Here is a 14428-nt window from a genome sequence, read left to right on the forward strand (position 1 = left end):
AATGATGGGGAAAATTGGTGATTAGTTTTTGGCAGAAACAGGTCCAGTCGTTTCGGAGATATCAACCTTAATGTGCAAAAAATGGCAGTTTTTGAGAGAACTAAGCATCCGATTTGAATGATTCAAAAAAATTTTTGCTTGTGTTGATGAAAGAATTGCTTTTGAGGATTTTTTTTATTAAAAAAAAATATTATCGAAAATTATTCGAATTTTAATTTTAATTCTAGCTAAAGTTCTAAAGCTCTCTTATATACTTTAATTAAATAAATTTAACTTTGAAATTCAGTTTAAATATTTCATATAAATATTAGACAATGTCCTTAATTTTAAATGCGGTTGTTTAAATTTTGTTTATTAACTATTCTGTAAACACATATAAACGTCATCGACCAATTCATAAGCTCTCATATATTTTGTCTTTAAAGTAAGTAGTTACAGTACTTATAATAATCTATTTAAAAACATTTAATATTCTTCGAATATTTCACTACTAAAGGCACGATGCCATACACCACTAGTTTTTTTTTAAACAATGGGTTATTATAAGTGATATGTCAATGTAAGCGAAGTCAATATATCCAAATGTTTTTTTAACGAATTTTATATGAAACCAAACTTCACAGTGGGATTACGTCAATATAAGCGGTCGGTCAAAGTACCTGGCGTCATACTAAGTGGATTCTACTGTATATATGTATATATGTATATATGTATATATATATATATATATATATATATATATTATTATTATATATTATTTATATATTAGATAAATAAAAACTTAATTTTCTATCTAGTGCATTCATGTATTTAGGTTGTAATTTATAATATAAATAATACTTCTTAACTAAACTTAAAATATCACAAATTATATCACAGTGCACACAAGGTCAGTCAATAAGAGTTTGTTCCACACACATTTTGACCTGTTTGTCATACTCCTCACGATTTTCTTTGTACGTACTTGCCGCCACTGAATTTGCGGGTGATTCAGGATTCGGTTCACAGAGTAAGTACCGGATTGATGTTAGAATGGTAGATATATCATAAGTCCCACTCCACTTACTATGCAATATATCTAAGCATACAATACCATTTGCGTAGATATTGGGGTGAAACATTCTGTTTCTAAATCGTACAAGCGGTGGTTCGTTTGGGTAAGTTTCAGAAAATAATAATTTTAATCGAAATATGCCGTTTTCGAAAGGTGTGCCTAGTGGTCCCAAAATTACGGCATTCCATATCAGTATATTATTATCTGAGGGAGCTCCCGACACTCCGATTGGTGGATCCTCTTGCAATCTCTTGAAATCCCGCAGTAATCGCCGTCGTACTGGTGTTGACATCTTCAAAAATTACTTCACGTATATACGTCGTAAATTACTTAACTCTAACTATCACTTGATTTTAACTTTTTTAATCACACTCAACAATTTTTTAATCAAATTTGCCACATTAATACTTAAATTTCATTAACAAGGTGAATGATTTGGCGCACTTTACTTAGCTAACCGCAAAAGGAACGACTGTGTGTCCTGTGTCCATACATAGACAAAATAAGTTCACGTTTGGCTCAGTGGCGCTGGGAATGTTTATCGCTTGGCGATCCCGCGCTCATCAAAACAGTCGAAATAATGGCGCTCATCAAAGCAGTCAAAATAATGGCGCATAATTTGAACTGAATTTTAATAATCGGTTGGTTGAACCGAAATTTAAAATACAAACCTAGTATTTTTTCTAATAATACAATAATAAAAAGAATAAAAATAAAAAAAGAAAATAATAATCTATTATAATATTAACTTCCCGTAGGGCAAGTTATAGTAATCGCAAAAAATTGAAAACTAGCTGTAAGTGGAATTCCGTCTTAAGGCAATTCCCGTACCAAAAATTATTATTTTTTTAAAAACAATTAACATTTTTGAGAAAATTTTACTTTAAAACTATAATTATTTATTTATTAATTACTTTGAAACTATAAAATTGACAAAAAATTACTTTAAAAAAAAAATTTTTTTTGAAAACAAAATTTTTTTGAAAAGAAAAATGTTTTCTTCATTTTGACATATTTTGGAAATTCTGAATTTTTTTCAGAGCAATCGTATTGCTTGAACTGCATAGAGACGAAATGTCAAAGCGCGCAAGTGCCGCGCCGCCGTCTAACGCATAAGCATTGGTACGGTACCCATAGAAATGTAAAAAATGTATACTTATTGTTAAAATCACTATAAAATATCTGATAATTTGATTTGCATATGTCTAATGATCATTTTTAACCACCAGATAGCATTTTTTTTACTTTTTTTATTAGATCTCCGAAACCGCTAAATCAAATCAATTCTTCATCTTGTCAATACAAGTAAAATGTTTTTTGAATTATTCAAATCGGACGCTCCGTTCTCTTACAAACTGAGTTACCGTTTTCGTCACTTTTTGCCCCGTATCTTTGGAACGGCTAGACCTCCCTGCGCCAAAAACTAATCAGCACGTCTTCTTATCAATACGAATCGAATGTTCTTTGAATTATTCAAATCGGTTGATCCGTGTTCCCGAAATCGTCGACGAAAATTTGTATCCGCACATATATACACACACGTACATACATTCATACACACACACACACACATACATCCATTTTTTCTAAGGTATGCCAAAATGTTCAGAAACCTTTGAAACGTAAAGATATATAAAAATTTTCATTTTCGATTTTTTGCGATTACTATAACTTGCCCTACGGGAAGTTAATAATAAATATATGAATATTTTAAATTTATCTGATATCTAAAAATTAGAAACCGTTAACGTTCTTTTGTAAGTATAGATACCTCTCATACCTTTCTTTACGTTTGTCGCCCTTCTAGGTATTTTTAGGTTTTTTAGGCTTACTCCTTTAGCTACTGGTTATTCATTTTTTATTGGCTTTGTGCAAATTTATTCCTTCGATTTATTATGCACTCTTGTTATTAAACGCAAATGATTGTTGCATTTGTATTCTTATATGTATATCAAAGTTTAATTTTTCTAATTCTGCTGAATTTGTTAAAGTTTTCTTATAACACATCAACATGTAATCTTCTATATGCATCTGAAGTTAGTTCAAATAATATTGACTTTTTCATAAATACCAATTGTCTTTAGCTTTTTAAATTGATCTATTACTTAATCGTAGATTATATGCAAGGTAGTATTCAGAATTCAACATTTAGCATTTTATTATTATTTGTACAAGTAGCAAGAATAATTATTTAATCAAATATTGCCACTATTATAAAAAAACGAATTTTTATTGATTATTTTTATTCCTTGTATAATTAATTACGTTACGAGAAATTCCAGCAATTATTAACTTCCCGAAGGAGAAGTTTATGTTTTCATCAAAAAATCCGATTCACTAATGTTATGTTTTCTCGACGTTTCAAGTCATTCTGAGTCGAATGAGACCAAATTTGAAAAAAGTATGTGTGTGAGCGTATGTGAACAAATTTTTTGTCGTAATTCGACGTTTTCTCAAAAACGGTTGGAACGATTTCAAATATTTTAAAGCCGATTCGATGTAGACGAGGACTAGCGTTTATCAAATTTGCGCGACGATCAACCAAGCCGTTTCTTTGTACATCGCAGAGAAGTGAAAAATTTTTCGTTCAGGTTTTAGCCCGAAATTCTGAATCGAAAAAAAATTTCGAAAAAACTGTTCGAAAGATATTGGTTAGGAATCGCGCTGATTAGTTTTTGGTGAAGATTGGCCGGGTCGTTTTCTTATAATAAAGTGTTAAAAAAATTTTTTTTCGACGATTTTTATGATTTTGATTTGACGGTAGATACCATAGACTTCTAGATCATACTAAAATATTACGGCCCTACGATAAGTCGTTTAATTTTGAAAATTTTTCAAAGTTTGCAAAAATTAGTATCGTTTTTTTGACATTTGTCAAAATTAGACTTTTGATCAACGTTTAGTCAAAAACGCCTGAACCGAATTCAAAAATTTAAAAGCCATTTGGTGTATCTTAATGAAGTCTAACGTTTGTCAGTTTTGTGAGACGATCTACCGAGCCGTTTCTTTGTAATTTGAAAAAAGTATTAAACTTTTCGACCACATTTAAGCTCATACTACCAAATCGATTTTAAAAAATCAAAAACTGTTCGAAAGATATTAGTTGGGAATGACACTGATTAGTTTTAGGTAAAAATCTACCAAGCCGCTTTCTTGTAATTAACTGTTGAAAAAAAAGATTAAGCCGATTTTTATGGAACTTTTTTTGGCGATATATATCATGGTCTTATAGAACTTACTGAAATATTACGGCCTTACGACAAGTAGTTTAAATTTAAAAATTTATCAAAGTTTGAGAAAATGAGCAGTTTTTCTGACGTTTATTAAAATATAAATTAGACGATTTACTTAATATAACGATAGAGTACTTGGTTTTAATGCACATACTAAACCGTTAAAGTCCTACGGAAACTGGTTCAATTATAAAAATTATAGATTTGTGATAATTTGCTTTCAGAAAATACTCCGAGTTAACGTGTTCGTTCGTTTTCAATTATGTGTAATAAATCCACTCGGAATACTTTTAATTACTCATAAATTAATTTATTTTTTATTGATTAAGTCGATTATTTACACATATCGGGAAGTTTATGTAACTTCCAACTAGTTATTCCATTCCTTAAGGCACAATGTCATACGTCACTTGTTAATATTAAAATAAAATATAGATCTAACTGATCCAAATGACTTATGGTTATCAAAAAATAAAAATAAAAAATATATTATTTTAACTGAAATTTCGGTCAAATAAATTACAAAAAAATCGTAAAATCTAAAAACTTAAATAAAAACGGTATAAATAGAAATACTTCAAAAATGGAAAAGATATATTACTCAATATTCGATGAAAGTAAGTAATTAATTTCAATTGAAAATGATACTGACATATAAACTTCAATTTTTTTTTTCAACTTTTGAAGTAATGCAAATAAAGTATGATTGTGCGAAAAATGTAAATATTTTGAATGAGAAGATTAATAATTCCAAATATAGTTCCTGAAAATAAACTTAAACTGATTCGGCAAGTGTTCTTAATTATTCATTATGGCTCTACGTAACGTGCATAGGAATTTAGAAATGAAGAAATTTTGGTAAATTAAATTTAGTTTTGTTTACAAATTAAATGATTCAATCATGACCTAATGTTACTAATTTGTTTGTTATATTTTAGACATCAAAAAAACTATTGAAAAACAAAAAAAAAAAACGGAAAATGTAAAAAGTTTTATTGTTTTAACAGAATAGTTAAAATTTTAATAAACTGATAAATATAAGAATTTGTGGTTTCATTATTATTGGTATTAAAATATCAGTTTCACAAAAAATTTGAAAATATTCCAAGTTATTAAAAACATGTGTAACGATATAAAATATTTATATTAAAATAAAATATTATTTAATATATTTTAAAACCACATACATGAATTTTGTTTCGATAACTCATTAAGTATCACATATTTTTAGTGTAGTTAGTTGTAATAGCAAAACATATATATTTTGCAATAGTGCAAATACCATGAAGCAGATCAATTATTCCAAATTTTGTCAGGTGTAGGCTCTGATTTTTTTTGTATATTAACAGCATTCAGAATTTGTTCTATGAGTTATTGTGATAACTTTATAATGACGTGACTTTCGTGGATGGCAACATAGACCTTGCACTACATGGACTAGTAGTCGAGCGCAAATAAGTGTCAAAAGGTAGAAGGGGACTGTGACGTCACTTTGTGAACGAGCGTGGCCGACAATCGTGGAACACTCCTGATTGATTAAATGTCATATGTCACGTACTTAATGTAAAATTAAAAATTGTGCTTGAAATTGTTAAATTGTTGTGAAGAAAAAAATCAGTTTATGTAGTGTAAGATTCATGTAGTGCAAGGGAGTATCCAGAATTCAACATTTAGCATTTTATTATTTTTACAAGTCACAAAAATAATTATTTCATCGAATATTGCAACTATTTTTATTTTGGCTTCTGGTTATAGTTTAGTCATTTTTTGTATTTATTAAAATAAAATAACAAAATGTTGATTGATACTAACAAAACCAATTTGTTATTAAAATTAGTGATTTGTAACTCCAAGTTAACTAGTTCAAATAAACTAATAATAATTATTTTCCAACATAAAAAACAATGGTTTTTTCAATGAATATTAATTTAATGATGCACAATTACATACATACTAATAAAAATAAAAAGTACGAGAGACCATGATAGTTGCTTTCCAACAGAGTATTATTGTGATATTTTGTGAAAATATTATAACATTCGTACTGAATCTGTCCTTAATTTCATATGTTTGATTTATTCAATGAGTTTATATATGTTTAATTTATTTTAACTAAAGTAAATGAAACTTTCTATATTAATGCAGATAATGAGATGTCTATGCTCTTTTTTAAAAACTAAACTTTGAGCTATCTAAAGTAAAAAGAATATCAATATTTTTATAATAAATGTTTATCGACAGTCAAACTCTTAATTTTGTTATTGATCAAAATGCTTAAAAATTGTGTCAATATTGAATTAGGTTTTTTTCAATGTAACAGTGTAGTTGCATATTTATTTCATTTTATTCATAAAAGGGGAGTTCACTAGGAGTTTTACTGAACATATTCAGATGATGTGTGATATGTGTTGTCTGTTGTGATATAATTGGTTTGGTTTTCAGAATATATTTGCTCAACGTTTAATTGGGCCTTTGCAATTTCTGATTATTATTTTTTTTATGATTTCAATAGAGGTTTGAATAAGTTTGTGTTCATACCGAAAATCCTAAAATATCAAAGTTGGAATAAAATGATCGTGTCACAATTTCAAAATGCTATTGCTGAAAATAGTTAGCAACTTACCCAAAAGTGGCACATACATTTAGATTTATTTTGTGATTAGTAATAAGAATATTGGGTTGATGTATCTTTTTAAAATTTAAGCACATTTTAAGTTTTAATATTATTCTTATAAAATATAATTTAATCTATATCTAACAGCTAAAATAAAAAATCGGAAATATGGATCTCGTTCAGTACTGTACATATAATAATATTGACATACTTTGTATATAAACTTCTTCCCGCAGGTATTTTGCTTAACAGTTATAAAATATGAAATAGAGAAAGTATAAATAGTAAAATATACATTATTTTTATGTTTGTGGACAAAAAAATCTGGTGAAGAATTTCCGAAAAAGTACACAATTCAATGAATAATTAATTGATTAATTAAAGGTTATAAAATTTTTCTCAAAAAAAAAAACAGAATTACATAGACAATATTTCATTCTGTTCCATTAGCCCAGTGGTTGCGCCCCCCTTAATTTTTGCAACAATTTAATATTATAAATATTCAACTAATATTAGCAGACTACAAATTAATATGCAATGTTATGTAACAATATGCATAAAAACTAATTATTTTTTAATTATCTTTTGTTTGGTTATTTTCGAAAATAGTATTCTGGAAACAGATGTACGCGCCCCCCTTAGAACAGCCTGGCGCCTCACTGAGGGGACACGCCTCATAGGTTGGAAACCGCTGTATTAGCTATGGGTGGACAGAATATAGCTTGGCATGGCGTGTTTGCCATACCAAATTATTTCTCGCGTGTATTGGCCAAGGGCCTGGATTTTAGTACTACTGTGATCCCTAAATTTGAGACAAAAATTTCCAGAGAGCTTCTTTATGTAGTCGATTACTGTCGATACGTCATGTAATACGATTAAGCCATCGATACGCTCAATAAGACCGAATTTGCAACACGCAGTATTTGCAAGCTTGCATTAATATAATGTTCAATGACTAAATAAAATGCACGATAGGCTGATGCAATAAATTATTAATATTATACTCATTTGATATATTGACAATATTAAGTGATATAGTTACGATTTCTATACGTGCCGCGCTTAACTGATAACTCTTGCATAAATCGCAATAGAGAGAGCTTTCCGTGTTGCAAATCGCGCGCAATGAAATGTTGATAAGAATTATTCGCCATACAATCAACGCCCACTACCAAATACGTAACATTTTTTGCGTGGCTTCTCCGCCACAGGCTTTGCTGTACTATTTTGCAACATTCTACGCTCCTATTACTTTACAAAATCATATCGCAATCGTACATTTGTCCATTTATCACACATTTTTTTTGCCAGTTTGTTATTTTGACACATTTAATAAAATCTAAGGAAAACCAGATCAAACACAATCGTTGCTGTTTAACGTTGTAATTATCAATCACTAATATATCCCGCGTTCAAATGTATTTCGCCTTCAAAATAAGCTTTTCACAAGTACAATGTTTTTTAGGATTTATTTATTGTTATTTGTAATTATTTCTATTAAAATCCTCTAACTTAGGCCAGTCCAAGTGATACAAATCAATTTTGTTGCAATTATCAAATTTGATAACATTCGGATTATTTATTTATTAACGTCCTGTAGAGTAAGTTATTAGTCCAGTCATTTAAGCTTAAACTAGTAGGGCACATGACATCGTGCCTTAAGGCAAATTGCTGGAACTTCCCGTACCAAATATTATTATTTTTTAGAAACGATTAACATTTTTGAAAAAAAAATTATTTCGAAAAAGTTAGATTTTTGAGAAACTATAAATTTGACAAAAAATTAGTTTTTTTGAAAAAAAAACACTTTTTTTGAAAAAAAAAATGTTTTCATTATTTTGACATATTTTGAAAATTCTGAACTTTTTTTCAAAGCAATCGTACTGCATGTAAAAGCGCGTAAGCGCCGCGTCGCCGTCTAACGGATAAACATTGGTACATGTAAACAAATTTATACTTATTGTTAAAATCTCTATAAAATATCTGATGATTTGATGTGCATATGTCTAATGATCATTTTTGACCGACAAATGGATTTTTTTACTTTTTTCATTAGATCTCCGAAACCGCTAGACCTGCTTTTATGAAAATTTGATCAATTCTTCATCTTGTCAATACAAGTAAAATGTTTTATGAATTATTAAAATCGGACGCTCCGTTCTCTTAAAAACTGCGTTACCGTTTTTGGCACATTTTTAAGGTATGGCAAAATGTTCAGAAACCTTTGAAACGTAAAGATATATAAAAATTTTCTTTTTCGATTTTTTTGCGATTACTATAACTTACCTTACGGGAAGATAATAAGGTAAGAATCTCGGAATTCGAGATACCCAGCTGTAAGTCTGTAAATACTTGTATATTGACGAATAAAAGTTGTTTCAAAACCTACATATGGTAGGGTGCACGCAACATATGTAGGTTTTGAGACAACTTTTTGGTGTCAATATACAAGTATTTACAGACTTACAGCTGTGTATGTCGAATTCCGAGGTGAACTTACTATAATGACTGGACTATAAAGTAATCGTAAAAAAATCGAAAATAAAAATTTTTATTACTTCACAGAGAACGTCTTTACATTTCAGACATTCCTGAACATTTTGGTACACCTTATAAAAAATGGATGTATATGTGTGTGGGTGTGTGTTCGGATACAAATTTTCGTCGATGATTTTGGGACCGCAGATCAACGTATTGTGAGGAGCACAATTTTGCTTGGGTTCCGTACCAAGACTTTCAAAAATTTCTAAGATTATCTTATAATAAAATCCGAAAATTAGAAAAAAAAAACGAATTTTTATTGATTATTTTTATTCCTTGAATAATTAATTACGTTACGAAAAGTTCTAGCAATTGTTTTTCCATGCCTTAAAGAACAATGTCATACATCACTTGTTAATATTAAAATAAAATATAGATCTAACTGATCAAAGTGACTTATGGTTATCAAAAAATAAAAACAAAAAAATGTAGAATTCTAACTGAAATTTCGGTTAAATAAATTACAAAAACATCGTAAAATCTAAAAACTTAAATAAAAATGGTATAAATAGAAATACTTTAAAAATGGAAAAGATATATTACTCAATATTCGATGAAAGTAAGTAATTAATTTCAATTGAAAATGATACTGATATATAAACTTCAAAATTTTTATCATCTTTTGAAGTAATGCTAATACTAATAGTGTATGATTGTGCGAAAAATGTAAATATTTGGAATGAGAAAATTAATAATTCCAATTATAGTTCCAGAAAAAAAAAACTTAAACTGATTCGGCAAGAGTTCTCAATTATTCATTATGGCTCTATGTATCGTGCTTGGGAATTTAGAAATGAAGAAATTTTGGTAAATTAAATTTAGTTTTGTTTACAAATTAAATGCTTCAATCATGACCTATTGTTACTAATTTGTTTGTTATATTTTAGACATCAAAAAAACTATTGAAAAACAAAAAAAGAACGGAAAATGTAAAAAGTTTTACTGTTTTAACAGTATAGTTAAAATTTTAATAAACTAATAAATATAAGAATTTGTGGTTTTATTATTATTAGTAATAAAATATCAGTTTCCCAATAAATTTAAAAATATTCCAAGTTATTAAAAACATGTGTAAGGATATAAAATATTTATATTAAAATAAAATATTTCTAAAACCACATACATGATTTCTGTTTCGATAACTCATTAAATACTACACATATTTTTTGTGAAGTTAGTTGTAATAGCAAAACATATATATTTTACAATAATGCACTGTTGGTAATACCATGAAGCAGTAGTGTTTTCATTAATTAATGATTCCAAATTTTGTCAGGTTTTGGCTCTGAATTTTTTTGTATATTAATACCATTTAGAATTTGTCCTATGAGTTATTGTGATAACTTTTTAATGACGTGACTTTTATGTATGGCAACCATAGACCTTATACTACATGGACTGTTAGTCGAGCACAAATACGTGTCAAAAGATTGTGACGTCACTTAGTGAACAAACGTGGCCGACAATCGTGGAACACTCCTGAATAACATGTCATGTCATTTGTCACGTGCTTGGAATTGTTAAATTGTTATGAAGAAAAATCAGTCTATGTAGTGTAACACTAGTTTTTGGAACACTCTCGAATGATTAAACGTCATATGCATAGACCTTATAATATATAAACTGATTTTGACAGTTGGATTCGATTTTATGTCATACACAACATAGACTGCTAGTCCTCATATGTTTTCCGTTGTATATAATGCTCAAACATACAAGAGACTGTGACGTCACTTGCTGAGCGAACGTTGCCGACAATCGCGGAACTTTCTCCCACGATTAGATGTCATATGTCATATGTTACGTGCCTAACATAGGCCTTACAATATATAAACCGATTTTAACAGGTGGCTTATTATTAATATCATTTATCACAAAATCATCAGCCATCGTAATTGTCATTATATTATCGAAATAAAACTATCACAGATAGTATTTAAATTAAATTAATTATTATGACAAATAATATTTAATATTATTAATATCATTTTTTCCAAAATTATCAGCCATCACAATCGCCATTATATTATTGAAATAAAACTATCACATATAATATCTGAATTAAATTAACTGTTGTCATAAATAGTATTGAATATTATTAATATCATTTCTTACAAAATTGTCAGTCATCACAATTGCCATTATATTATTAAAATAAAACATGTGACATTTAATCAATCGGGAAAGTTCCGCGATTGTCGGCAACGTTCGCTCAGCAAGTGAAGTCACAGACCCTTCTATGTTTAAGCACTTATTTTGCGCTCGACTAGCAGTCCATGTATTATAAGTGTTATATACATTTATTTTACAGGAGCAATATTATTAATATCTAATTTTTTACAAAATTATTAGTCCACACAATTGCCATTGTATTATTGAAATAAAACATATGAAGACTAGCAATCCACCTAGTGTGAGATCTATGATGGCAACACAACGGTTGTCCTATCTCTATAGATAAATTTATTATTAGAAATTCTAATTCTAATGACTTTTTAGTTGATACGGCAATACTAAAAAGGGAATATTTTTATTAGGAAATATATTACTAACTATATTTTTAATTAATCATATCCATAATTAGTTGCCGAACTAATAATTTCAATCTATTTTCAAATTACCTTCATTGAGACAAAAAATAAAAATATAAATTGCGTACACTGTTAAGACTTTTTTACAGTTGTTGAAATATAAATTTGATTTTCATCAATGTGTGGTAACCAAAAATGTGTTTCGTTCCAAATACGATTTGACAACCGTAGATTGCGTAGCATTTTTCTAATTTAAACTACTCGGTAGCAAAAAATACTGTCACTTATCAGTCGTAAAATTGTAAAGCAAATGATGTAGAGATTTGAACAAAGCAAAAAGAAATTGAAACATGACAAAACGTACTTTTAATCTTCAGTTATCTTTCACCAAAACTTTTTTCTACTAAGCAATATGATTGTACAATTAATCATGCAGTGCGTCTGTCGCAACACGTCCATTATATAGTGCGTTAATCTTTTTTTGCGTCTGTCATGAAGTCCATTATATGAGGCACGTGAAACCGATCACAGGGAATGATACAATATATATATATATATATATATATATATATATATATATATACATGGATACATCTATATAAAACGATATTGCGATATTCCATACCGCCTTCACTCTGTCCATTATCAAACGCATGCCATCTGTAAGGAGAATGCGCTGATTGCGTTTTATCACTGTTTCTCAATTTTTAAATACAATAGCTACTGATATAATTAAACAAACTGAAATATAGTGCAATATATATTATTTTATTTTAAGAGAATTTTAATTTGTGCATAGGGAACACTGGGTACAATTGTGCTAGGATGCAGTAGTGACGCTCGCCATAATAGCTAGACTATACTTTTTGCTAGATTTTGAGATAGGGTCTAAAGGGAGAAATATGAAGTATGTTTGTTCGAACAAGTTTACATTATTGCATTGAGTCAGTGCCCTAAGTTAACATGATCTGTAGACCGCATTGGTTTTAAAGAGACAAACGTACGTTTTTTGTTCAATTCAATTTTAATAACAGTTCAAGGATATGAAAATATACTCCGAGTGGTTAACTAAAAATAAACTAACAATTAACATCGATAAAACAAACACTAAGTAAGTAATACAGAAATAGAAGAAGTGGAAAACATAAAATGCTTAGGACTGATAATAAATGAAAAACTGACATGGACAGAACATATAAACAAATTAAAAAGAAAGATAAAAACATTAAAAGGGGCTTTGAAAAGGTTCTACTCTTTAGGAAAAAAAAACGATACTAATTCTTAAAACGCATGTAATACCCATAGTTTTATATGGAATAACCACATGGAGCCAAACAACCAAAGCCATAAAAATATCATATAATTTTCCACATTTAACATCCACCAAATACTTATAGAGAAAAACAAATAATCTTTCACTAAATAACATAATTAAAATAGAGAAATTCAAATTAATACACAAAATAAAATATATCATAATTAAAGCAAGTACAACAATAGTCATAAATCAAGATATACATGAACACTACACTAGACAACACGAAAATTTTCACATTGAACATAAGAAGAAATTGAGAAGAAATGTCATATGGAGCGCAAGTAAAATACGTAATGAACTGAAAATCGATATTAAGATGACCAGTGATAAGGAGAAGTCCCGGACGGCACCAAAGACCGGACACTCTATTTAACACGTATTATTTAAGCGAGTATAAATCTTTTCATTTGAAAATATAAGTGAAAGCAGCACTGAGGGCACACAGGTACAGGATGACGCACCAAGCTTTGTCTGTGACGCACACGGCCACGGCGAGAGCAACCCTTTCCTGTTTTAGGCGCAAAATCATGGCGTCACCTAAATATCAATGGAAGTAATTCTAGCATATTTATGCATTTACATTTGAGTGGTATGCAAAGATAAAAGTTGTACTTGATTGTTATCCGTAAAATGGTAAAATATTATTAGATCTTTTAACCAATTTTAGTATGTGCCATCAAATGAACAAAAATGCCTGTCCCTTAACACCGGACACTAAGTCGTCCCTTAGTGCCGCACAGTAAACATATTGATATTTCTTGTGAGAATTTACGTAATTTATTCGAATTATTTAATTTTATACTGTATGAGTGCTAACGGTCACTGGATACCCACATTTTTCGTATTTCCTAGTCAAAGAATGAAAAACTTATGAATGCACCAGTTGAGAGAATCGGCGTGGCCCAGCCAAAAGGGCGGATAAATAGTGATTTTTTTTGCAATATCTAAGAATATTTGTCAAAGACACATATGCAGACATTCCAGAGGGTGGACATGGCTGCATATGTGATCAATGCAGGTTATCAAAATTTTCAAAAAAATTTTTTTTTTTTTTAATTTTGAAAGTTAAAAAAACGAATATTTGTTGATTATTTTTATTTCTCGAATAATTTATAATGTTCCGGCAAGTTCCAGTAA

General features: G+C 29.0%; 1 protein-coding gene across 1 annotated transcript; it reads right to left on the bottom strand.

Annotated features, from left to right (window-relative positions):
- Nucleotides 1–890: 890 nt before the first annotated feature.
- Nucleotides 891–1346, bottom strand: LOC113376691 (ubiquitin-conjugating enzyme E2-17 kDa-like). Its single transcript, XM_026616702.1, has one exon. The coding sequence runs from the start codon at nt 1344–1346 to the stop codon at nt 891–893; it is 456 nt and encodes a 151-aa protein (XP_026472487.1).
- Between the last annotated feature and the right edge of the window lie 13082 nt (nt 1347–14428).

Source organism: Ctenocephalides felis, unplaced genomic scaffold, assembly GCF_003426905.1.
Source record: "Ctenocephalides felis isolate EL2017-DRISC unplaced genomic scaffold, ASM342690v1 CF-g0.4_SCAFFOLD_01886, whole genome shotgun sequence".
NCBI classification, from domain to species: Eukaryota; Metazoa; Arthropoda; class Insecta; order Siphonaptera; family Pulicidae; genus Ctenocephalides; species Ctenocephalides felis.

What these genes read in the sequence shown, in the direction of transcription:
- LOC113376691 (XM_026616702.1), bottom strand. Translation starts at nt 1,346, where the DNA reads ATGTCAACACCAGTACGACGGCGATTACTGCGGGATTTCAAGAGATTG.